The sequence below is a fragment of the Grus americana genome, chromosome 2 (assembly GCF_028858705.1).
Source record: "Grus americana isolate bGruAme1 chromosome 2, bGruAme1.mat, whole genome shotgun sequence".
NCBI classification, from domain to species: domain Eukaryota; kingdom Metazoa; phylum Chordata; class Aves; order Gruiformes; family Gruidae; genus Grus; species Grus americana.
In genome coordinates, this window is record NC_072853.1 from 92,773,943 (window position 1) to 92,801,626 (window position 27,684).

Consider the following 27,684-nt stretch of genomic DNA (forward strand, 5'->3'; position numbering starts at 1 on the left):
ATACAGTATCAAATACTCTAAAAGATACAGAGTTCTGTTTTCAAACAGTTACTGCTATGGATAAAAAGTAGTGCCGGTGGGTATCTGTGTTATCTTGTAAGTTTATTTTTTGGACCAGCAAAGGCTTAGTGGGATTTACAGAAAGCTAACGCAAACCATAAATGTTGTGAGGTTTTAGAAGGTCTGAACACAACTGAGTGATTTTTCTCTCGTCCCATCTATTAAAGTGTAGGCTTCTTGCTTTTGGAGACTGATTTCCCCATAAATAGATAAGTCAGAGAACTAGTAGGAATATAAAAAATACTAATAAAATAATGATAGGGAAAGCAAACTCACCTATTGCACTAAATACTATGTGCTCAACTTTAAAAAAAAAAAAAAGTAAATTCTAATAGATGCAGTAGCATTTTGCACCTCTTATCTGTATCAGAGTGTTATTTTTACCTAATTAGAGTTTATCAGTGCAGTCCTTTAGGTAAATTATGAACTGAAAATTTCAGATGACTCGTGGTTCTTGGTGCCACTTTTCACCTGTAACCAAAATGGCCTGGTTTTGTCTTCCTTCCAGTGATCCCCCTTAAGTGCTCAAAAGGAAGCAGACTTGTAGCTTGTGTTGTTATAAAGAGTGAATTAAAATTGACTAGGAAAGAATGGCCTTGATGCTGTTATAAATGAAAATTAGTGTTGAAGTCTTAATCTCTTAAAAATTCAAAGCTGTAACACAGGAGTTCAAGGTGTTTATCAATACAGTATTTCGTTTTTAAATTCTGAAACAAAATTCTTAATGAGGATACAGTGCAGGTCACAGCTGCCTTCTGTAGCATTTTAATATGCATTTGTCTCTTGAAATTTCCTATTAAATTCACATACAGAAGTGTTTTTGATTCTTTTCAATCAAAAAAACCCCAACTTCTTGCATATGAATTTCAGCTTTGTAATGCAGAACTGCTTATTTGCCCTTTCTTCCCCCTTATGCGGAATATTTTTGAGGGAGCATAGCTGGAAAAATTGCATATCTTTGGAAAGACTTACAATAGGTACAATCTACATCTAAGTTGGATGTGGAGATGCTTCCAGAAGCAATAAGAAAAAAGGGTTATCTTTGACACCATCATCTAGCCCTTCTGCCAGATAACAAAATTTTTCTCCAGGACATTTTATCACTACAGTTTTCTCAAAGGAAAGATGACAAGAATTAAGTGTAAGCATTATTAGAATTGTTCTAAAGAAACAGCTCAGATACAAAACTTAAAAAACCCCAACAACACAAACAACAACAACAAACCCCACCAAACAACAAAACCAAACCGAAAAAACCCACCCTCAAACAAGCAAAACCCCCGTTAATTCTTAGGCATGCAATGACGAAATTCAGGCTCTTTAACAGAAAAACATTAAATTTAAAAATCCCATTATACTGTGGCTATACAGTGTTTGTGCAAGGTGATATAATGGCACTTTTCTGTCCTGGTAAATGTAAGGGTGAATTTGTGTGTCTTATTTTCTTCTTTCAAAAGGTGCAACTAGAATTTGTATGCATTTAAACACAGCTACATGAAGAATATTTCAAATCTGAAAGGTTGCTTCAGCACAAACTCTTAAGTTGGTTCTACAAATTTGCAGTATTTGATGCTGAGCATACAACTGTCACAGATGAAAAGAGACTCAAGGGAAAATCATTATTGAATACTGTCTTCCAATATGATTTAAATTTCCTGGGCTGCTTCGTTTGGGTTTGGGATTTTTTTTAATTCACTTCCTCTGGGAAGATTTTAAAACATAATGCATTTTCTGAAGATACATTTTTGTTGATGGGCAAAAATTTAGGCTCTCAGTTTTCCCCTCCAGATATCCTAGAGTAGAACTTCCTTTAGAAACTGTAGGTCTGTTCCATTGTTGCTGTAGAATGGAGCTATCTGTGTACAGTTATTTCTCCTAGGTCTCCCTAAATTGGTACAGGATGTTGCTTTTTGTAGGAGGCTCACTTTAAGAGGTATAACACTTGCTTTACCAGGTACTTCATATTTGCATATCTGTTTATACCTGGGTTTTTTTTCACCTCATACACTTTTAACAGTGTTTAACAATGTTTGTTTCAAATACGTGAACTTGATCTGGGAAACCCTGAACTACTGATTATGGTGCAGCTTTTTTCATTAGCTGGGATCAGTAAGATCAGTCTGATCTTAAGTGCGCTATCAGGCTCTATTACACATTTAAATGAGTATTAATATTTTCACAAGTAAGCAATGAAAACCTTAAGAAGCTAGCCTGATATGTTTATTGTATTTTGTGATTTAGAAACTGTTTACTAAGAAAATAAGAGGTCAAATAGGCCAGAACCTTTGCTTGTTTGGTTTAATTTCTTGGAAAATAGAATTGCCTTATCAGATCCTCATGTCTCTCTGCTCGTTAGCTTGGCTGACAGTTTGACAGTGACTTTGCTGCAGAGGAGATGTTCAACAGGAAGTTTGTTTCATCAGCTGAAGAGAGCTGGAAACTGAGCTGAGGGGAACTGGGCTCACCTCAACTTGACCCACTTGTCGAAGTCGGGGAGTTCAGCTGATTTATTTCCCATAATTCTAATTGCAACCTAGAAAGTAGCATTCCTAAAAAGCCTGCTGTTATATGCTTGTAGACATGTTGTGTTTTATTCTCATGAGCAAGTCATGTCCTGCACAGAAGTCTTTGGAAAGCTAGAAAATTAATTTACTTTGAATATACTTTTTCAGAAGTGCTCTTTACAAAGAGCCTTAGGCTGCAGAATTTCTTTTTATGTAAGTGAAAGGAGAAAAAAAAGGGAAATGACCACTTCAGTTGCTCAGTTATGCAAAACCATGCAAGTATGACATCCATATTGACAAGTAAAGAAGATGCTGTGTTGTCTTTGAAACACAGAGATGTTGAACAAATTTGAGATTTAGATATGACTCTCTAGTTTGTTATGGCAAAAATTCTTCTCGTGCAGTTACAACTACAAACACATCTTACATGATTTTCAGAAAAGAAATCTATACAAAGGAAGCACTGCTGACTATTACAGCTCTATTGCTTTTTGCCCTTTTCACTCCTGTTCAGATGTGTGGCTTATGGGAATGCCAGTATGATGGGGAACTTAGACTGTAGTTAGCTTTTTGTCTACCTTACTTCATACGTATGCTAGAATAATGTTTACCTGGCTGAAATGATCCTATATCTATCTGGTCAATGCCTTTTTTTTGTTGTTCTTTTGGGGTGGGTTTTTTCCCCTTCCTATAGAATATTTTTACACTTCATCCCCTAAGATCCATTCTAGGATGAGCATGTCAGTGATCCAGGATCTGACTGAGTATGAATAAGCATATTCTGTTGCCATTATGGCTGTTAAATTAATCTTCTCTGAAACTAAAACAGAAGAAACCAAACCACTGGATCTGTATTCAATTCTGAGTCAGACTGGGAATTTGAGAAACTAAAAACTGGTGCTCGTCTGTCATAGAAGTGTCCCTTTGCTTCTGGCTTTTGAGGAGTTATGTCCTGTTTGAATTCAAAGAGAGTATATACAGCCAGTTTTTCATTAGTGATTCTGTTGGCAAACTAGACTGAATACTGTCTAACTTTGAAGTGGTTTTACATTGCTAGTTCTTATCTCAGTTCACTCTCTTTTGTCTTTTTGTCTATTTGTCCAATGAAATGTTAGTCCATAACTATTTTTGTTAGGTAGTATGGCATCAGACTGTTATACCAGGTTTTGCTGTTGTCATGTTCCTGTTTTGTAACATATCTAATTCATAGTTTTGCTTTGCTTCGGTCTCAGATGCATTTTCCCAAATAGTATGAATTTTCATTAAACATACAGCTTTGACTAAATCAAATTCAAACATAGGATTGCTACTTAAATGTTATACAGCTGACTTGAAATGGCTAGAATAGCTGTGTTGAGAGCTCTGTGTGGTGTGTGACCTTGACAGGCTTGAGAGGTGGGCCCATGCAAACCTCATGAGGTTCCACAAGGCCAAGTGCGAGGTCCTGCACACAGGCCGGGGTAATCCGAAGCACAGCTACAGGTTGGGCAGAGAATGGATTGAGAGCAGCCCTGAGGAGAAGGACTTGGGGGTGTTGGTTGATGACAAGGTCAAGCCTGGAGAAGAGAAGGCTCGGGGGAGACTTTATTGCAGCCTTCCAGTACCTAAAGGGGACCTACAGGAAAGATGGTGAGGGACTGTTTATCAGGGAGTGTAGTGATAGGACAAGGGGGAATGGCCTTAAGCTGAAGGAGGGTAGGTTTAAATTGGATATCAGGAAGAAATTTTTCACTGTGAGGGTGGTGAGGCACTGGAACAGGTTGCCCAGAGAAGCTGTGGATGCCCCCTCCCTGGAAGTATTCAAGGCCAGGTTGGATGGGGCTTTGGGCAACCTGGTCTGGTGGAGGGTGACCCTGCCCGTGGCAGGGGGGTTGGAACTAGATGACGTTTGAGGTCCCTTCCAACCCAAACCATTCTATGATTCTATGTTATCTTCCTCATCCTGCTTCAAGTTATAGAATATAGTCTTTGCATGGTAAGAACAGCCTGCTACTATAGCTATTAATTTTCAATATGGTATTTCAAAAGGGTTGAGAAAGAACAGGGCCATGGAAACAAGCTGGCAAGGATAAACTAAGATGCTGCATGTATCTAACAGCATATCAGTCACTTCTGAGTAACAGTTTACATGCATGTATGTGCCCCACAGTAGCTGCAAGTTAAATTATTTCAGTCTTGAGTTAAGATCATGCCTCCAGGTAGTCAGGAAGCAATAGCTGAGGTACTCTAAGCTCACTGTCTAGCTTTCCAAGTGGATGCTCATGTCATAAGGCTTGAGTTATCCTTGTGCTACGCTTGAACACAAAAGCTGAGGAAGAAGCAATTGCACTATCACTGCTACATATTTTGCCCTTATGTTTATGGGCCGTCTCATGTATGCACAATGAAAAAGTAGGCATGCTGATTTAAGTTTGATTCTTGAAGACTTGCGTTCTGATCTTGCAGTGCTAGATGACAAGGGAGACTTTGCAATGAGCAATGCATGCTGGAAGATGACCTGACAGAGGAGTGCCAGTAAAGTATATAAGTGGTGGTAGGTAGCTTAGTCTCAGTCTTTCTCTTCATGCGACGTCTACGGTCATTGTCTGTAGCAGACCAATTATTCTCTTAATGCAACTCTAAAAAAGCAAAAGTTCCATGATCATGATTGATTAAAGGCTCAAAATTTCCTTTTGTGCAGGTTCTAGCATAGCATTGTCTAGTGGGTGTTTTTTTCAGTGTCTCAAGCAAGAAATGGTCTGATTTCAAAGTGTGAAATAGCCAGAATTGTCTCAGTCCATAGTGAAATTTCTGTGCCCAAGCCTGTACCTGGTTTTATGCTGGTTTTTTAGCTTCTTTTAAATCAGTAATTGTTTTAGAGATGTAATCTAATTGCCTGCAGAATTTTGTCAAATGGATGCAGTCATGGCAGCTTTTAGCTACTATGTGGCTGTCATGTTTTATGAATTTGTGTTTTTCGGGTAAGTTAATTTTTTTTTTTTTTTCATTTGAAAAATAGTAAGGCGTCAAAAAGAAAGATTAGTTTTGCAATTGCAGTTTTCAGATAGCAAATACTACAACTAATTGCAAGTGTACAAAAAATACCTACTACTAAATTTGAGCCAGACTTGACCTACAAGCCATAAAACCAGCTTAATTTCATGTTACATCATTCCATTTTGATTTCAATACCACTTTTAAAATACATGTAACATTTAAAAGCTGCTTTTATTTCTACCATTAGCTTTCATCGATCCAGAAGGTTAGCGCTGTGTTGGTAAAAAGAGAATAGCATATCCCATACTCTAAAATTCTGAAGTATCCTGGCAAAGACCTGCGTCTAGTCCCAGAATTTTTAGTGTATAAGCAGAATAATAAAGTCTGTTTTCCTGTCTATTTCTGAGATATTTGCCTAGAAATGTCACACTCGCTTAAATATAAGCCTGTGTGAGAACAAAGTTATCAGGCCTCACAGTGTTGTTAGACTACAATTTTTGGTCTCTTATTTCCATGAAACCTCTACTCCTAGCACTGTACTGTAGTATTTTTTGTTGTATCATTTTAAGTCTGTTCATTTTCTTTGGTTTTTGCCACTGTGTTGGGTAAGCAAACTGAAAAAGTAAATGCTAGAGAAACAAAACACAAAAAGGCAATTAAAGACAATACTATATTTACTTCATTATTCTGTAGTTTTTCTTGGATTAGCAACGCTTACCAAAATAAAGCCAAGTTTGCCATGCAATTTGCAAAAATATCTGGAAATCTCAGGGAAAAAACCCAAACCAAAGCAAAAAAACCCGCATTAGTAGTATTGACTATTGGCCATGGGGTTTTTTAGGTTTTCATATTGTAATGTGTTACCAGGTCTGTTCATGACATGCTGTCTTTATTGCTTTGCTCATTACATACCGCTGTGCACTCCTGTGGAATCCATTCAGAAGATGGTTTTTACCCTATGTAGGAGTGCTGTCCTCATCAATAACCTTCTTATGTTTTGTTCAAATTACAGAAAACGATTAATTTTTTTGATAAAGGGAACCAAAGGCATTCTTATTCATGCATTGTCATGAATCCTGGCAGTGTGTTAACGTGTTCTTCATCCCTCTGTACTGTGCTCTGGTGCCAAGTTCTTTATAGTTACCACATCAGATCTTCAGAATACTTTGCTAAGTCAGTCTCTCCTTTTTTGTATTTCTTTTCTCCTCTTATTTTCTGCATCTGACTAAAAGTTTTTGATTCATTTCAGGTACTTTTTTCTTTAACCATATTTCTGTGGAAATGTGTAAGATTTTCAGATATACCAAATGCATTTCTAGCCATCTTTTAATCAGAAAATGGTAGAAAGCTTGCACCTGTGCTGCTTTGAGCTGAGTTAGGCTGAGGAAGTTTTGAGGATACCACTCTGGTGCCTGTCTCAAGATATGTTTTAACAAATGTCTAATGAGTAAATCAAGAATGAAATTTGCAAGTCAAAAACTGCATGATCCTGGCAAGGGTGGTTTAATTTGTTAGATTTACGGTTGCCAAGTAGAAAACTATATTCTTCCTTAGATTAAATAAAATTGTTTTCAACATAAGCAACAATGAATTAATTGCAGTTTATTTTACTACAAGGCCTGTACTATGGCTTATTTGCCAGATTGAACTTTTTGTGTGTGTTTTGACCAAAAATAACCAATTGTGAAGTATTCAGTCACAGTTTAGAGATTGAGCTCTAAACTTAGTCTCTTCACTATTATTAGTATCTCACTGCAGCTCTGAAGTTTGCAAGCCTTTAAATATTCTGACTTAGCTGGGAAACTTAAACGCTTTTGGCAAAGGTAATACAAAAATAGAGTTGACTTTCTGGCCTTAGCTGAAGCATCTAGACCTAGCTTCTCATTTTTAGTTATTGTATGCTCCCTACAGTAAAGCTCCTCAGGAACGGTAAACAGGCTCTCCTAGGTTTCCAGCTGCTGTTCCAACCTGTATAGTTTGTATCAGGTGAGTCCAGGGTGACTGGCAATCCAAGAAAAAATCCTGTCCATCCTTTACTTCAGGCCTTCAAAGACCTAAAATTTTCTCCTTGCTCTTCTTACCACAGTCAGTGGTGTGTTGAGGGTGTGAAGTTACATTTGAAGTTAATCTTGACTGCTGGCTACTGTGAGAGGTGGAGGCTGGCTTTCCACCCACCCTTGGCCACATGCTCCTTTCTCTTCCCTTGTATTGCAGCAGCACAGCTGAGGCAAGGTTTGGACAAGCTCACTGGTCAATAAAGAAGTGTCTTTTACTGAGTTAGTTTTCCACCAAATCATCTCACTGTGGCTGCCCTGCAGCTGTGTAATTGCTAGATCCAGCAGAAGGAAGCATGTGGGTGCAAGAGAATGGGGATTGTCCCAAACACCACCATCCCACCATTGTATGGGTTTAGTACTCCTAGATAAAACAATAATTTGAGTGTCTCTAAATTCCTTCCAATCAGATTAGGTCTAAAGATATTTATCTTGACTGCATATAGTTTTGCTTGTCTAAACTTCTAACTCAGACACTTTTTGTCTGGTCCCCATGGAAGGAGCATGTACTTAGCTTTTTAAAAATGAGTTGATGCAAACAAAGTAAGCTTGGACTTTCTGATAAAGCATTTTTCGTAACATTTTTTCACTATGAAAACTGAAAACCTTTTTTTTGGTAACCCAACTTTGGTATACAAATGAATGCATTTATTGCTAAATCTGAGTATAGTGTATAAAAATAGCTTCAGTACACAAAGTAGCATGTTAAACATGTAGAAGAAAGTACAGCAAATTCTCTTGTGTGTATACAGAGTAACTCAGGTAGGTCTATACTTTTTTTAGTATGTCCTAAAATACCTTATTTCAGACAGTGGTCAAAAAATCCCTCCTGTTTTATGCTACCTGTTACATATGTTTAATATGCCTTTTTGTGTACTCCGCAGTGTTTTCCACCTTTCTGGAACCTAATACCTTGTTTTATTTTTTCCCCATTGGCATCTTTTTCTCTGAACATGCCTATGAATTGGCTTAATGTTATCATTCTTCCTGGCTTTACAATACTATTATTTTCACACTAAGAATCTCAAATACTTTACGCTAAGATGCTACCAGTGTGAAAAATATTATCTTCCATCCTCTAAAAGGAAGATAAAGGAATAGTATTGCTATTGTATATTCTTACCTAAAGGAGACGAGAAAGAGAACTACTTTGGAGAGGAAAGCTGGAGAGAGGGACTGTTTACAAGGGCATGTAGTGATAGGACAAGGGGGAATGGCCTTAAGCTGAAGGAGGGTCGGTTTAAATTGGATATCAGGAAGAAATTTTTCACTGTGAGGGCAGTGAGGCACTGAAACAAGTTGCCCAGAGAAGCTGTGGATGCCCCATCCCTGGAAGTGTTCAAGGCCAGGTTGGATGGGGCTTTGGGCAACGTGGTCTAGTGGAGGGTGTCCCTGCCCATGGCAGGGGGGTTGGAACTAGATGGTCTTTGAGGTCCCTTCCAACCCAAACCATTCTGTGATTCTAAGATGTGTTTTAAAACTTCCAGGAGCTGGTTAATGATCATGATACAATTTCTAAATAGCTGCATTCAGAATAAAAAACTACAGTTCATGACTTTTTTGAAAGTGCTAACATGGTAAATCATGCGCTTTTTCAGGACTTCTCATTCTGTACATTAAAGGAAGTCTTCATCATGTTTTACATATATTGGCAACAACCGGTGCTTTGATAGAGGTTTAAATGTTGCAGTTCAGTTTTGGAAGTCCTTAGGTGTGCCCCCTTCAGGAGTAACATTATAGCATTAATTGCTGACCAATTAACTATGTAATTAATGGTTCAAAAATATGACATTTTTAAAGTCTTTGAGGCAATATATAACTAAGTTTTTTATCCACATCTATTTAGAAAGTATCTCTCAAATATGCTTCATAGAATGATTTCAAAATACATAAATTCAAATCAGTGCACTTTGCTGTTCCAGTAGTACTTGCCACATTTGATTTAAAGTATCTGTTTATGTTGTGGTTGCTGTTCTGAACTTGCCTTTCAGTATGTAACATTAATTGTAGTACAGTGATTGGTTGCCCAGGACTGGAACTGATGTATATAAATGGAATAATATCATTAGAACCTTTAATATTTTTGTTATAAAATTGTAGAGGTATTCTTGTAGGTAAGTGATGTCCACGTCACATATAAAATATATGCTGCAGTTAACCATACACCACCTTTTAAGATAGACCTCTGTTCCTTAAAATGTGCAAGAATCTGTTAGTTTTAGTTAATCTCATTTAAGTGTTGTCTTAAGAAATATGGTGTCCTAAATGAGATTTTTTTTTTCCCCTGTAATGACTTTAATAACAAAAATAGAGATCCTCTTCCATTTTCAAGAAAGCAAAGCTCCCTGAAATTCTTTGTGTAGGATCAAGGGATTGAAGGGTCAAATTCAGATGTTTGAGAATATTGGAATTTTCTCTCTCTTTTTTTTTTTTTTAATCACACACGCCCCCTCCTGGCCACACACACCACTGCCACCACCACCCCCCAAATCAAAATTCCTCCTTTGAAGGAGGCTGGAGACTATCAAGGGCCATCCTGTTTCAGAGCAGCCACCGTCTCTCACTGCTTACAGTAGGACTGAGGCCACAGGGCTGCCTTACTGAAGGTAGTTTCTGTCCATGTTTGCTTATTCGTAATTTGCATCTAGATAGCATGGGCAAGTAGGCATGGCGTTGTAGAAGAAACCAGCTGGCGATGGCATCTCTATGTGCACGTTGTATGTAGTTCGGGGTGATATTTTAGACTAGCTTGAGTCTCACCCAGTGGGTTGAATTCCAGGTATTTCCTGGAGCACATTAGATATACTCATGGAGTGTACCTTTTAGTTTTGTTGCATCTTAAAAGAATCCCACTGAAGGACTCGGGTTGCTCTGCCATGCAAACCAGAGCAAAATAAGCTGGGACAATTGGGAGACTGGTTTCAAAACTGTGTGAGTGTTTTAAACGAAAATATATCGTTACTCGCTTTTTTCAAAGCACTGAGCATTGCTGTTTTCAAGGGTAGCTTAGTTTCACTTCATTCTACTGAGAACCAGTAGTAAGCAGTGAGAGGTTTTTTAGAAGCCTTAATTTTATCTAAAGCAACAGGAACTGATGCTGACTTGATAAAGTGGATTTTACATATATTAACAGATTAAAAATTTGAAAGGAAAATAATATTTTTTAATATTTGCTTTATATATGCTGTATGCATATATACAAGAACACTACCTTAAAAAAAAAAAAAAAAAAAGAGAGAGGAAAAAGAAACACTGATCTATGCCAGTGGTACTGAACAGAGAAGAGGAGGGAATGAAGGCTGTGTAAGAGGGGGGAAGTAGAAGAAAGGAGTATCCACGCTCCATTCACTGTTCCTATTTCCAGAGTGATGTAGTGTAGACAGGCTGTGCTGGTAAATTTCTCCTTTCCTGAAAAAGAAATTAAAATAAAACAACAAATTAATGCTGATACTGTGCATTTCCCCGTCCATTAGTAATACCACCTGGAAACAAGAATTGGGGCTTTTTGCATTTTAGGACGGGGGAAAAAAAAAATAAAGCAAGCTCCCCTCTGTTTTCATGTTGGTTTGAGCAAAAGCATTGCAATGTTTCTGTGTAATGGCTAATGCAGGATGTTGCTACAAGATACTCTTAAATTGTGTATTTTGAGAGTGCATTTTTATATATGAAAAAACCTGGTAGGGGAGTGTTCCAGCACTCGGTTTTGGTCATCCAAATTCCCCATGACTCTCTTTCTAGACTTTAATTATTAGTAATTCCTTTTTGGTGAGATCAGTGTAACAACTCTGCCTTACAAAGCAAAAGTATTTTGTGCTTAAGCGCTACTTAGTTTTCAAAATACTAAATTGAATTTACACTTGTGCTACAAGATAGTTAATTAGGATTATTCTCTCCACTTTTTTTTTTTCCTTGAGCCTTAATGTCTTGTTCAAGAAGATACAGGAAGCCTGTGTCAAAGTAATGGTTAAAATTCTGCAATGTCTGGCTCTAAGCCCTGTCCTCCACTAGACTCTGCTGCCATGAAGCATGTTTGTATTTTTTATGTCTAACAAGAAAAATAACACTTTATTTTTAATTTGAAAAATGTTTAAAAGTGTCACTTTGATGTAATGTATTCCTACCTATTAAAATGTTCTGCATTTTAACGAGACACTTTATTCCAGCAATCCATCAAAAACTGGAAGCGGATGGAACGGAAAAAGTAGAAGGATCCATGACGCAGAAACTGGAGAATGTACTGAACAGTAAGTTTTGTCCTTCCAGCAGCAACTATTTATGGACTTTGGACTTTCTAACAAGCTTTAATATATTCCTAGGAATATGGTAGAATGCAGAAAACAGTACAGGCTCTCTTGCCTTTTCCTGTTTGATGGTAGTGATTTTAGGGTGTGATAGTACACCTTTTGAAATAAGTGGCAGCTTTTGCCCTGACTTTCAGTGGTGTTCGTGATAGCAAAGGGAAGGAATGTTCAAATAAAGGAGTTCTAAAGCACTTTAAATGAGTTCCGGTGGCATCTCAATTTTAAGTGTACAAAGAGAGAAGGAGCTATACAGATAGACAGAACTGTAGAAGGATGAGTAAAGCTAAATTCCAGGATTGTAAGAATTTTGAGCAAAAGAGGAAAAAAACAATTAAAACTGTTTGTGATAACAAGGTCTATGAACAGAACCTTTTCACTTAGTGTGCTGCCATTTAGACTACTTGGAATTGTCATTATTTTTAGAAACTTCGAAAAGCTGTCACTACTTTCTTTTCTGTTTCTCTGTATTAGCTGTAGGATTGCATTGAGAGATGGCTTGAATTTACTGCAGTTGGGTATGTGTTTCATCAGATCAAAAAAGTTACTTTTTTTAATTCTGGGACTTCTGCCAAGATAATTTTACTTTGTTTCATTGTGATTTTTTTCACAGAGGAAGGGATGTTTCCCTTAGTGCTGTATCAATAAGCAGGAATGACATGCGGATAGCTGACTCAGTGTTGGAAAGTCTGAGTGTGTTTTATGAAATCAAGAAAGTGACATGGAAGTTCACTGTTTTTCTTCTCTTGTATGAAGAAAGCAGTGACTGTATGTGTGTTTGTGCGGGGAGCACAAAGAAAGCAGGGGGTTTTGTGAACAGCTCTAGCTCTTTTCAGTAGAGATTCGTTAATGCTCACAACAAAGGTGTAGTTTGAACATTGTTATTCCCCCATCTTGTTGCCTGGAATGCAAAAAAAACCAAACCACAACCAAAAAACCAAAAAACCAAGAGTCACCAAAAAGCCCCAACCGAAAAACCCCACAAAAAACCTCACACAGACTATATAAAGACTATAGGGTGTGTCTGTGTGCAGAATATTTGATACGTACAGGGTAGGAGAAAAAAGCATTTGCTGAAATTTCCCAGTGTGATCCCCAGTGCTCTGGGCTCTGTATTTACGCCATGTCGTGCACCAAGCACAGATTCCTTGGAGTGCACTTTCCCTTTGGCAAAACCGTGTGACAGATTTTAAACAAACAAACAAAAAAAACCCCAAAAAAATTTTGGCCTGTGACATTTTCCTACACGCACTATTATGAGACAAATCTACCTATAATATATAATCGCTGTTTGATTTGATAACTGGTGGCTGAAATCTGTGTGCAGACTGTCCTTTTCAAGCTGGATCTGTAGAGGAACTTGTGCCAGGCACTTCAGAGTGGTATTAAGTTTGGCTCTGCTGTGAAAAGAATTGACTGCTTTTCCTCCCCATACTTTGCAAGTCATGATGGGTGGGAGGCAGGGAAGTAGGAATACAAGGATTTAAAAAGAGTAAATAATATTATGCAAAGTAGTTTAGGATCAAAGCTTTGTTTCTTGTCTGGCCATTGAAAAGCTTCCATAATCCACGTCTAACAGGGCCTGCTTTCAAAAATGACTTCCAATCTTTAGTCGAATTTTACGTTTTGTGGACTGTAGGTGCGTATTTTGAGAGACAATTGGTGGTGTGAGCTTGATTACAAATGTCTAAGAATAAAGATATTTTCCACAACATCTGCATGATTAAGTGTGCCAAATTATTGGATTGAAATGGCATGGGATAATAGAAGCGCAATCTGGTGTTACAGGTGGAATTATAAATGTTTGAAGTTTTTGTTAAATTGCTAAATTTCATTGCTCAACAAGCTGTTAAATATATATTTATAAAAACATATGGAGTGCTATAATGAATTTCACAAAGAATTGTATCTTAAGGGAGGTCAGACTCCATTACATGGTGGTTTTGTCAGACACACAACTGTTGGATAACTAGAGCTTTATTTTGAAGTAAAAAAATCTGCACACAGTAGATGGATCATCTATTTTGAAAACATAGTTAGTCAACATACGACCTGAGTCTTTATCCATGGACTTTATTTTTTAGGTTTAGATTATTCATCAGTGATCAAGGGATAAAGATTGCTAATGTAGAAAGGATTTGGAGGGGTGGGAAGGAATAAATTTTACATATTTTTTTTAATTCTAAAAAGACAGACCTGTTTTGCATGAAGTATTGAATTTCCTTTAGACACTGAGTAATTTGATATATTTCAATGTCTGTTAAACAGAAAAAGTGAATTGAGGATTTCTGCGGCAAATTAATTCTTAATGATATGAAGGCGTGTAGTTTTAAACTAATGATGGAAATCACTCTGCTATTCCTGCAGTTGTCAATTACCTTTTAAAAACATTTGTATTGAATTAAAAAAAAAAAAAAAAGCTTTGTGGCTATAACTCTTAATTCCCAGATATAATACATTGCTGCTTGGCTGTTAAAAGAATGGACAAGAAACATATGAATTCAAACCAAACAAATGTTACTTACTTGAAGGATTTACAAAACAAGCATTTCTTATAACCTCGAGAGAAAAATCATACTTTATCAGTAGTCTCTATTTAAATGTCTAGCTAGCTGTTTTCATTGTATATTTCTCCTTAATGGATTAAAGTATTCTATGCTAAATAGTATGCAGTAGAAGTAGCTATCCTGACAAAACTTTTTTTACATCAGGGCTTCAAAATTTCAACAAAGTTTAAACATTATTTAGATATAACAATTATTTTACAAAGACTACTTTTAACATGAGCAGGCCACCCACAGTGTTGACTAGAGAAAATGGCATGCAAGCCACCCAGCGAGACTGATGTAATTTTTTTTCATCTTTGCTTAAAGTATAGTCACTAGACCAGATAATGTAGAAACTTCTACATGCAACGATCAAAAAAGCTAAAACAGTTCCTTTTTTTTGGTTAATTAAAAATAAGCCACAAGTTGAAAAATGCAAATATTCGTATGCGATGTAAATCCTTCCTACTATAAATGAAATTCTATTATCCTGTGTTAGGAAATTACCTTTATTACAAAATAGAATGCTTTTCAGTCTGGGTAGAAAAGGTTTTAAGGCAATATTTAATGTATTTATTGAAGAATATTCACAGATAATATAGTAACTTAATTGCGTGAAATTGTTGACCAGGGCTTGGTCCTGGATGCAGTGAAGCCAGTAAGACTTGTAATGCAATGTGAAGACAATTTGTATTCATTCTGTTACAGTGACCAGCTAGTTAGACTTTTTTCAGTCATGCCGTCGTCTTTGACTGAATCATTGGTACTTTTAAGTGACTCAAATATTAACTATTGTTGTTAATTTTTAAGACTTAATTTGAAAACACGAAAAAATTGTTTGCAAAACCCAGTGATAACTCTTAAAGCTATGACATTAATTAACGTAATGAAATTATACTTTTTAGAAAAAGAAAACTTTCTATGACTCTTTCCATATCCCGAGATGCATAATTTAGTTGTAAAATGTAGGTCTGGAGCCAAAGCAAACTATAAAATATCTGCAGCAAAGTTAAGCATTTGAAATAGGAAAGAGTGATTATTTTTAATTGCACAAGGGTCTTACCACATTAAAATGCTAAGTGGTTCACTTTGAAATAGTATTTCATCGGTTCTAAAATGTTAACACAGTTGAACAAAAAAAAGTATAAAAATTGAGCACTAATTACTCATTTGCTCTAAAAAAAACTTGAATGACTCATTAAAATGAGGAAAATTTGTATGTCGTTTGAACTGGTTGGTTACTCTACATTTTCTTATTTTCGTCCTTTTTAAAATAGGAGCCAGTAACACAGCAGATACCTTATTCCAAGAAGTGCTGGGTCGCAAGGACAAAGCTGATTCAACGAGAAATGCGCTTAATGTTCTTCAGCGTTTTAAATTTCTTTTCAACCTTCCCTTGAATATTGAAAGAAATATCCAGAAGGTATAATCCTTTAAAAATACTTTTCTATTTGCTGAAATCAGTCTGTTACCTTTTTTGGTTTTTACAAGCAACAAACTTTTATATTTGTGTGTGGTTTTTTGTGATATTTTTTTTTCTTTTTAATAGGGTGATTATGATGTGGTTATTAATGACTACGAAAAAGCCAAGTCACTCTTTGGAAAGACAGAGGTTCAAGTATTCAAAAAATGTAAGATTGGGTTCTGTTATTTGCACTTTTTTTTTATATATATAACTTAAAGGCTAAAAAGCATATAGTAGTTTAAAGAGCTTTATATGGGTTTGATATGGATTTTAATCCATAAAAATTATTGATTTGTAGGAACCAATCACTGTAAGCAATATTTCTGATAAGTTTTCTGAGTGATACATATACTACAAAATGTGAAATCACAGCCAATTTTATTTATTTATTAAGGCTTGGTATTACTGGACATAAAAAAAAAATTACCCAAAGTCACATTTTAATTACTGTATCTCTCACTGGTGTATTGTTGGAAAGACTTCAAAGTCCAATTTTCTGTTTTTGTAGAACTGTTGCGTATAAAATTTTCAGATGTGGCTTGGTATAAAATGAGTTATATTGCTTTCCACATTAGCTCCAGAAGTGTCTGATGTCCTAGAAAAATAACATAATTTTTAGTTCATATCACTATTGAAAGCACACATTGAATTTATTTCCTTTCCCTGCTCCTAGATTATGCTGAAGTTGAAACCAGAATTGAAGCTTTAAGAGAACTTCTGTTGGATAAGCTGCTTGAAACTCCGTCAACATTGCATGATCAGAAACGTTATATAAGGTAATCATTTGACTAGTGCCTTCGTCAGACATATAATGTTAGATGTGTATTTAAATTTGTTTCCTAAACAGGGTAGTGACTATTTTTACTATGGTTTAAATACTAATTTTAAAGCTCTAAGTAGCCTATTTTGAGATTTTATGATTTTATAAGCAATGGCAAGTGATTGGTTCTTGATTGTTTATTGAATGATTGAAAAACAGTTCTTGAATGAGAACAATTTAATGAAGGATAATTGAGATTGAATTTAATTTTTTAAAAATCTTTAAGGCATGTTTAGATTCTGTTGCTTCCTCTAAACCATCATATTGCAAGCTATGTCTGAAATGATCACTCACAGGTTGCAGATCTCAAAAAAGATTCCTTATTAATTTGTCTTACACTTCAGCTTGACTTGGTGTTGAAATGAAATTATCCTGAGTCATATAATAGGGAGGTTTTAATCCAGACTGTCATTTAAATTTGGTTTTGGCTCTTTTATTACTCAATCCAAATAACGTAGTTCCTTTGTATTTCATGAACATGAACTAGTTCCCCAGTTTTCATTGAAATTCCTATCTTCTGTCATTCACAAAGCTGATATCAAAGTCTGTTGTAGGCATACTGACATGAGTTGGTTGGACCTTCTTCTGCTGGTAGACCTTAACCTACTTTATAGCCCTTGGAGCCAGACTTTAGAGTGCTCTGGAACATTTGATGGCTTTACTTAGAAAGCTTTTGAGTTTTGGATGTTATTAGGGCTCCTAGTGTGACTTGACATTCTCAGCGCTTTTTTCAGTTATCTTAAAAGATGTAGACCAAATGCACTGCGTAAGAAGCATTCTTAAAATTTTGACACCTGTGTGAGGTCGTTGATGTTTTGTTTGTTCACCAGGCCTAGTCGCACAGGACAAAGTGCAATATTGGTATCTTAGGTCCCCTTATCTTATGTTAGTTTGAGGACCATGAGCAGTGTACACTTGTAAAGTTCTTCTCATTCTTCTGGGTGCTATATAAATATTGCCTATTTATTGGAATTATGTTTTAAGGTGAGTAGTTAAGTGTTTTGTTTATCTGAAGAAGGCATTACTGTTTCCTTTCTACGTCAATCTTGAAAACCTTAAAGAGCAACTTCTTTATCTAAGCCAAGTCTTATGACCTGTTCTAAGGATTCTTTGAAAGAGTCAGAGTTGTATATGTGTTTGATTCTGGGGTTTGATTGTTTGTTTGGTTTTGGTTTTTTCTTAGTTTTTCTCTAGCCCCTTACCCTGAAGTATTGTATCTCTAAAAATATCCCAGCCTATGTTAAAGCAGACTGTGTTAATGTAGCTACCAAATATATTCCATATGTAGAAAAGTATAATGAAGGAGAGCAGGGAGTGGACAAATGTGGAATAATTTAATTCTAATGAATTAACAGAATCCCAGCATTCAAAGCAATGATATTAGTTTCACTATTCTAGATATGCTAATGTGTTTATACTAGTGTAAATTTTCTGGAGGCAGGATATAAAGAAAGCTTTCGTCAAAGCACTTCAGCTAAGAGGAAATTAACAAAATTGTAATTGTAAAATTATTTGCATAAAACCTGCTATTTTTATGAGGTTTTTTTCTTCCTTGATGTGTTTGGTTTATTTGTCTTCAATGTCTAAGGCTGAGCAAGACCTGAAATACTGAGGCTTTTCCCCTCAGATATACAATGTTTATAATTAGGCTTGAATTCATATTTTCCTCTCGTTTTATTATAGTCTTTACACTGATAATTATTTTATACCTTTCAGAAACAGTTTACCGTGTCACATAATAGCCAAATAGATGTATTTTTTCCAAGACCAGTGGTAATTTTATTTTGTGTCTAAGCAAAGACTAAAGTCCCCCTTAACACTGAGGAATTACTTGAGCTCATAATTTATAAATGTCACCCTGTCAAAATGGATGGGTTTGTAATATTCTCATCCATCCAACCAATCCTACTTTGACAGTTTATTTTTTGAGTCCTGCAGACAGTTCTCAAAGCAGACAGAATTTTGCAATGCATTCCTAATTAACATTGGGTATTAGTGTAGTAATACAGCTTTTGTGAAGGAGTTAAACATTCCCTACACTGCTTAAGATAATAAATCTTCACCTTGAGCATCTTGAATTTTTGAATCTGTCCTGAGTCTCATTAATGCAGAATATAATGGAGCGTATTAAATAGTAAAGCAGCTACTACTTTTTGAAAATACTCTTTGGAAAGTACTGTTGTCAGATTGTCTTGAAAGCCATATGTTAGTCTATATTACTTCTGTGTTCTCCTGAAATCACAACAGTGAGCTTCTCATACTCCTCTCTCCCCAAAGACAGAGGGTGTTTCGTTTCCTTGTATTAGAAGCCCCCATCCTTTTCATTCTTTCTCCCCTCTTTTTTGTTTTTCAGACTGTGTGTGCATCCTAATGGAAGAAAAAAAAAAAAAAAAAGACCAACCCCCCCCCCAAAAAACAAAACAACCAGGAGCTTGGTTTACATTTGTTTGGGCATGCGTGTGCTAAAATTAATGAGCCGCCAAAACTTAATTCCTTCTGTACTTACTTGTTAAGGTTACATGATGATACAATCAGGACATATAAAGTAGGAAGAAAAATACCATATTTTATGTGCTTGAGATGTCATCACTGATTCTAAGTGAAACATGAAGTACTGAACTGCATCCTTGGCAGATAAAGAGCTTGGTTTCCCAAGTACTTTTACTAGAGGAACAACTGAAAATACATATTAATGTAATATTAAATAATTGTGGTTTTGTTTATTTCTACAAGGTTTTTTTTGATGGAATTTTGCTTCACTGAATGAGGAAGGGAGAATGCAGAGCTTGTGTTTGCACTGCGTATGAGTGTATCTTAACAATTATTCTTGGATTTTTAAAATTATGTAGAAAAAAAATAAGAAGAAAGTATTTCTTAGTACATCTTTGGTCTGCTTTCATGAGGCCTTCAGTGTGTCAAGTCAGAACTGTGATTTTTGGACTGGGTTTTACAGATATCTTTCTGATCTTCATGCGCCTGGGGACCCTGCTTGGCAGTGCATTGGTGCTCAACATCAGTGGATTCTGCAGCTCATGCACAACTGTAAGGAGAGCTATGTTAAAGAACAAAAAGGCAAGGATATATTTTTGTTTTATATATATATATATTTGGCACTTAGGAATTTGGCATTGCCTTTTATTTGACAAGTTTCAGTGTACAAATGATATTTGGGGGTTTTTTCCATCAATTTTGATAGCTTTTTTCAAAGTTGAATACTGACTTGTATTTTTTCTTTATTATAAAAACAAAACAGCAGTTGGAGTTTCTTTTTGTTTAACTTTTAAGCTCTTTACATGGGAAAAACATTAAATTTCAGTCATTTATCTGAAGTTTACTGTGCTCTCGAAATACTTCTTTGAGGTCACATGAAGTTTGGATTGTTGTCTGAATCTGCCAGTTTAGATTTCTTTGTCACAAGATTTGCTGTTAGTATATGGATATGGAGGGCATTGGGGCATAGTGGAATAATATGTAAGTTCTTGATATGCAGTGAACGATAATATGGTGTTCTTTTGTTCTTTGTTCATGTGCAGTTTCAAAATTCAGATTACGCTGTTTGGGCACAGACCTGTGAGTTGGACAAATACATTTAGACAATGTTATATTAAAACCAGTATGAATACTTAGCTGTATTCTTTGTCTTTGTTGCTCCTCAAAGAAATGTGTGCTCATAGGTATCGTTTTCAGGTGTGGCAGCAACTCGGCTACCAGTTAATGTGATTTATCACATTAGCGTATTTTCAAAAGAGAATAGGTGGGAGGCTGTTGACCTGGCATTTCTAGTAGTAAAATCTGAAAACTGGATTTTTAAATTAGAAAATTACAAGCAGTCCCTTGTTTCTCAAGAAGTCTTATCGAGTTTGCTGCTGTTTCTGAAATGAGTAGGCATATTGGAATCTGGCCTCTCTTGGCTTATAGGTAACTCCTATGTTTAGTGCATGTGTATCCCAAACCAAATAACATGTTCTCTTCTGAGAAACCACAAAAATTTCACTGAGTTGGAACTGCTGCAGAAATGTGCTGTGAAATTGCTGCAGGAAGCTTAAGCTCTCTTTAGCAGAGGTTACAACATCAGGTGTAGAGTTCACAGGGTGCATCGCATATGACAGTTATGTCAGTAAATTCTAGCTTAAAGCATGCACAGACCATCTTTGTTCCACAACACGGTGTGGAGTGCTGCGGGTCCAGCTGAAACACCAGGTTGGTTTCTTGGACTTTTGGTCAGAATTCAGAACACTTCCAAAACCTGCCCATCTTCCCTCCTTATCAAAAATCTTGAAATACCACACACCCCACCCCACCCCCAACAAAACTCACTTGTAAAATCACCCACGATTAACAATTCTAACAATTCTTTTTCTCTGCTCACTTGCAAAATGTTAGATCAACATCTCTCAGCTTCTTAGCAAGAAAAATAGGGGTGTGAAGATACTAAGTGCTCAAAACTTTGTTGTTGTAGTAGTAGTAGCCTGTATAATTTTTGATATGCGTGCTCCAGTAAATGAATGGAAAATGTCTCTAACTTCCTAGGCTTGTCTTGAAAATCTCAACCTGATTGGTGTTTTTCTTGCAACAAATCTGCTTACCTCAGCCTTAATATCAAAGGGGCTATTATGTTATCAGCTTTGTTTGGCTCACAGAAGAGGGAATTTAAATAACTTGAATGACCAGTAAATGCATGTATGAATAGGTAATACTTAGTGCATATATGAAACAAAGGCTAATATATTTTCACTTTTATTAAAGAGCTCATCAAATTTCAGTAGTTTTTTTCCAGCCTTGTATGTGGTCCTTACTAATGTAGTTTTTGTACAGATTGTAAAATACTCAAGAATTGAGCCTAGTTGATGAAATTTCTCACTTAGTATCTAGTAGGACAAAGGAAGGATGCTAACTGTTTTTTTTCCTTTCCATAGATCTTTAATTTTAGCATATACCAGACAGGAGAAGGAGAAAAGAAACCTTGGAAGAATTGGTATTAACTGCCAAGTAGTACAATGCTGATTGTCATCAGAGACATGGAATGTATTTTGATCTACTTTAATAGATGTATGCTTTTCAAACAGGAAGAGTATGGGCTTTTACTCATAGATACCAAACTGGTTATGCAAGACTTTGAGGAATCTAATCAACTTATTTAAGTCAGAAATGTGGTTTATATGTTCATAAATTCACAGGCTATTTTTAAGAGAAAATACTAATAAATTTTCAAACATTAAAGTCCTCCACTTAAAACACATTTCCAAAAAAGATTATTTTGTATGAAGCATTTGGAGGAAGAGGTGGGTTGTAAGGTTGATACTCTAATGAAAAGGGCATTAAATCTTTTTCTACGTTTCCCTTTTCAACAGGGATAATAGGTATTGTTTCTAGCAGATGGTAATCTTCATATTACGATGCTGGAATAAGCAGACAGCAATTACATTTCCACTTTGAGCATACCAACATTTTCTGGCTATTCTTAGCTTAGTTCTTCTGATGACTATGAATCTGTGGGTTTAAAGTGACTGAGTCAAAACTCTTCAGCGTGCTAAATTTAAACCTCAGTAGCAGATTGTATCTATTTTTGCATTTATGCACAATTTTTCAAGTTTTAACTGAGTTTGTGCCAAAGCATTTTGCTGGTAGTTTATTAGTTTTCAATGCAGAGCTGTGCCCTGAGTCATTACACATGAATTTTACTACCCAAAATGGATTTGGAATTAGACAAAAACCTTTGCTTTTCTTACCTGGAAAAGTCTTTGTTGAAAACTCTGTTAGACATTCTGAACAGGAGTTTTGTAGCTGGTTGTCAAACAGTAAAGATTATCAAAGAATTTATTTGCTGGACATGATGTATTCAGGAAGGGAAAGTTAACATTGCAATTATTTGCTAAACAAACTAAAACCTAAACCTAAGTGAATTCTAAGGAGAAGTTACTCCAAATTCTGTTATTGATATGACAAGCAAACAGTGTGCTCTCAGTGGGACAAAATTGTTCCAGTTGTCTCCATACTACTAGGAGGTTGTAGTCGTTTAGTCATTAAAACTGAAACAATTCCATTTTCTTATGTAGAAATAGCATCTTCTTCTATCATCTTTAGGAGATTTAGTGACATGTCATCTCATCCAGGCCACTAGTAATGGAAGTCAGGTCAAATCCCCAATATTGATAAGAAGTAAATCTACTTTTCTAAGTCCTCTGTATGTTCCTTCTCTTTGTCTGATGATTGCTCTCTTGTTAATAACTACTTTCAACTCTAAGTTGAAGAGTGGAGTGAGCTAATGCACATGCTGAGGTGGTTGAAGGTGCTATCAGAAAACTGTGTGTTAGAGGTGTATTTAAATACATGTGTATTACGGGTTTATATCTAAGTATACATTTTTGATTTAAATGTGAATCCTTCAGTCTTAGTAGTACTATCATATGAAAATGTTGTTTGTTTGTTTTTGTAAAAAAAAAAAGCTTCTATGCTTGAATATTACTAGAGATTAACTCCATTTTATAGAAATATTCTGTGGTTGTAAGTATGTCCTGGAACTGTAACGTATCATAGCATAGTACAATCTCTGATGCAGCCTGAAAGAAGCAACTGTGGCAAGTTTACAGGGCTGTAATGGTCTTCGAGTTCTCTCCTGGAATTTGTTTCAGGGGTTAGCAGCAGTCCTATGTGTTTCAAATACTGTCTGTTTTCAGTTAATCCAACTTGTGTTAATGTTATTTCCAAAACCTGAAAGGTGTATCAAGCTGTACTAAGCTTTGCCACATAATTTGGCAGTGTGGCTTAAAGGCTGACAACTACCAACAGCAAATTAATTCAATTGGATGTTTCCTTTGATTTTAATAGATAATTATTAATCATAAAAGATGCAGTAATCTGATCATTAGTTAATTGGTTGCATTTATTTCAACAGGTACAAGTAGGATGGGGAATTTTTTCAAGTCCTATGTACGAAGTACTTTACACATTTTAGAGTCTGTTTCCCTTGAGGAATATCTATGTGTGTGTATTAATGTACGGTTTCCCCTCAGTCTTAAACAACCCTGTCGGTTTGCTGATTAGTCTTGAATTATGTAGATTAATGTTTCGTAACATACTTGGATATGGCTGTTTTTACTCACCCATCATTGCCTTTAGCCTGTCTATCTCTTGCTCTGTATAGCCATAGCAGACCTTCCTCATTTGTGAGGTAAAAATAATGCAGGCAGATGATGCTCATATTACAAGAAACTGTTGGAATCTAAGCCCACATATTTTAAGGAGCGAGTGAACGTGCATATATATAACAACAGATCAAAACTTTTCCTGCTTTGAACTACTCTAAAGTATGCACAGCCAGGACAGAGACCTGAGAGCATAGCCGAAGCCATAGTGGAAGCATGAGACAGTACAGGGGCTGCCCAAATCATAAAGCTCCCGTGCTCGTGCCCTTACATTAAGCCATTCCCCCTTCTCTGATGGTCAGATTCTTCCATTAAATGTGCAGCCATAGATACAGGACCCATGTGCAACTGGCTGGAGCTCTGGCTCTGCTGATATAGTAATGCTTTTTAAAAGTATGGATTTATTAACTTTTTGTGTTTACCTTACTAATGGAATAGGCAGTTGTTCTTTTTTTAAAAAAAAAAAAAAAAAAAAAACCAACCCTTTTTTTTAATGGCTATGAAGCTATTTCCAGAAGCACTAATGGATTCCTTTCATAAATTTGATCTCATCCCACTATTGCTGCCCACTGGTAAGACCTGAAGTAGGTAAAGCCAGTTTGGTGCTGTTACTTAGTACGTAGATATGTTAGAGGGAGGGAGATACACGAGACTGAATGGACAGGAAAAAGAGCATTTTTGAAGGCTGTGAATATAAAGCTTAACACGAAAGAGCACTATGCTCACTCAAAACAGTATTTCTTAAATATCTAGCAAGAGAGAGTTGAATCGTAAACTGAATTGTGCTGGTCTTTCATACCTTGTATTGGCTAAAGTCTGAATTGTTCCTTCTGAACTTTAAACTTATGATTGGTACAAGTCTGGGGACTATCAGACCTGGTACCTGGATAGTAAATGTTTTCCTTCAGTTAAGATTTTACATATTTGTAATTTTTAACTTTACTTGGTAATTCCCCTATTATTAGGGCGTAATCGTAGTTTTTCCACTATGGTTTATGTTTCCCAGACTTGTTGGAGTACAGGAAACATGGGGGATATCATGACGTAAAATGACATGAAAATAAATGTAAATAAATGAGGTTTAGTTTAAAATTTGCCTGGGGCACTGGGCAGATAGCCAAAATGAGTTAAGCAGTGGGATTCTTAACATGAGTATTAGGGAAAGAAGCTATGGAGGTGAAGACCGTTTGCTGTGTGGCCAATGGTTATTTGCTTAGACTTTAGTAGTGGTTTAGTAGGTTTCATGATCCTTTGAGGTACAATGGATAGGGACTCTAAGCCAGTTATTGTCAAACTGACTGAAAAGGTCTTCATTTCTTAACAGGTCTTTCTGAGGTATTACGTGACATTATTGCAAAGAAGCTATCTGTTAATACCCATTAGAAACAAACTGCAGATGGAAGCACTAACACAGGTGAAGGGTGATCTTTCTGCTGCCTTTTGGGTTGCAAAATACATAATACACAACCTATTAAAGTTCCCAACATGGAGACAGTTCTCGAAACCGGAGTATGCTAGTTCAGCCACTGTGATTTTTGTTGTAGTTCTTATTGCTGGAAAAAAAATATACAATTTTTGCAGCACTTGGAGCATGATGCACAGCTTTCCAGATATCATAAAAAAAACGCGCAGGGTTTTTCTGTGCCAGAGTAACAGCAGCTGTACGTGGTGTGAAGGAGAGATGGACGCGTAGAACGTGTTGCTTTTTCTTCTGTGTCACACTGAGATTCTATTCACCTTGCAATGAATGATCCATCTTTGTTGGATCAGACGGGCCGGCAAGGCTTGTGTCAAAAGGGCCTTTTCAATTTGTTATCCTAGCAGCTGGTTCTCTTCCATTGCCTTTGCTTACTGTACATCTGGAAGAAGACTTCTTGCAGCTGGGAGCCATTTCATGTCTAAACCACATCCCCTGTCCATAGCAGAAATACCCCTTTGACAGCAGATGTCAAGCAAACCCTTAATGGGTTATTAATTAAAAATAAATAAATAAATTAATTAATCAGTACTAAATTTGACACTGGATTTGTTTTTGTCTCTTACCACCTGTATCTAACTTTGCTGTTATTTAGAATTTTTAGTAGTCTGACATGTTCAGAAATGCAGGGGGCATTCTTATTTTATATAATACTTTAAGTAATTTTTAAATATTATAAAGACAGTAAATATTGCAATTAAAAAGCAGCACAGGTACCTTAAAATCAAAATTGAAAAGATATTAGTACTACCAAAGATAAAGTGAAACACTTTTGTGGCCAGAATTTTACCTTGCTATCTACTCCAGTCTTTTAAGTCCTTATTCGGGCAATTAAGTAAAAGTGGGTTGTTTTCAAAGTTGCTGATGATCTTAATGTCTACTGGAGCTAGTGCTAGTAAAATGACATCATTTTTATTTATGTGCTGAGCTTGAAGTGTTTGGCTCTTGCTTCAGTATTTTTTTGGCCTGCAGGACTGACAATAAGACTTACCCTTAGGCTGTGAGATACTTATACCACTGGAAATAATAGGCCCAATTACCCTTTTTGTGGTAAAATGAAAAATAGTTTCATTATGAATATATTTAGTATTATGAAAACTAGCCTTAAGATTTAAAAAGCATTCACTTTTGAATGTATTCCACAAACATTTTTTCTATAAAGTGCAGCAATTTTAATCTTCTGCACTCATCTCTCTGCTAGAAATATAACCCATTTTCTTCCTGATGATCTAAAAATGTCCAATTCCTAATAAATGTAAGGTTAGAAGGAAAGAGTACTCAAGAAAAAGAATAAAATGCAGTCATTCATCTGTTGAGCAGGTTAATTTTTCGGTAATTTCTCCTGCTCGTCTAATTTCTTGCCTAGACAAATTGAAATTCTGAGTGCGGTGTCCTTGAAAGGGATCTTACCCTGGTTGCGTCGGTGCGGGCTCCAGGCACTGTGTGTTTGGTCAACAAGCAACAGTGGGTGGTCAGGCTGTAGCACAGGACAAGGGCCCGCTGTGCACAGGAAAAAATGTTCAAAGGTGTTTAAGGGTGGTAAGGAAGTCTGCCGCCCTTCAGAGAGTCCGGAGGCTATAGATCAGCCTTCCCTTGCTATTGTAGCCTGTGAGAAAATTCACTGTAAGATACATAACGGATGAAAGAATACAGTAACTGTATTCACCTGGTTGCACATCTGTAGGGTCTTTTATTTTTAAAATTTAATCTTGCTTTTATACGCACTGTATATAAGCAAGTCTGCGTAATGACTGATGTTCCATGACTTACCGTGGAAAATCGCACTGAAAAACTCCTCAGCCTGAGCTTGGCGACTTGTTAACAATTTTCTTTGTCGCTGCAAAAAGTGCTGGTACTATATTATCCCCTGATCAACCAGCAGCTTTTGTGAAAAGCTTTAGCTGAATGTCACTGAAGTGATGCACTGGGGCTGGCAGAATTGCAGAGCGGCTGAGGCTGGTTGAGGGAGGGGAGGCGATAGATGTGTGACTCCCACGAGAAGCCTCTGCCTGCCAAGGGGCGGGGGGGAAACCAAGCAGAGTTGTGGAGTGGTGGATATTGCAGAATAATTTTTACACTCAGTTTGGTATTAGTTTTGAATTAAGTAAGTAAAGCTACTTTTAAAGATTGAAATCATAGACTGGTTTGCAGATCATGGAAAAATTCATTTTAGGCAAACTTCGTGTTAGTCGTCTTTTCACTGAGGCTGCAACGCACTGCGTGCAGGTAACATCTTGAAAAATGGGGTCAAGGTATGCATGTGAGCTATGGCACGTAAGTACCCTGTAACAATTCCAGTTGCTTAGAGAAAACCTGCAATTAGGGGTCAGCACAGCTGA

The 27,684-nt window shown here is 36.4% G+C and overlaps 1 protein-coding gene across 3 annotated transcripts in view; it reads left to right on the top strand.

Moving 5' to 3' along the window:
- The window catches only part of EXOC2 (exocyst complex component 2), a 136,256-nt gene that overhangs the window by 38,524 nt on the left and 70,048 nt on the right, over positions 1-27,684 (top strand). For all 3 annotated transcript variants that reach the window (XR_008575767.1, XM_054815814.1, XM_054815815.1), the window contains exons 7-11: positions 11,758-11,838; positions 15,716-15,861; positions 15,988-16,069; positions 16,577-16,679; positions 19,677-19,795. Coding sequence is in view for 2 of the 3 variants with exons in the window: in XM_054815814.1 (XP_054671789.1) it covers positions 11,758-11,838; positions 15,716-15,861; positions 15,988-16,069; positions 16,577-16,679; positions 19,677-19,795 (531 nt within the window). In the remaining variant the exon portion in view is untranslated. The remainder of the gene's footprint in view (positions 1-11,757; positions 11,839-15,715; positions 15,862-15,987; positions 16,070-16,576; positions 16,680-19,676; positions 19,796-27,684) is intronic.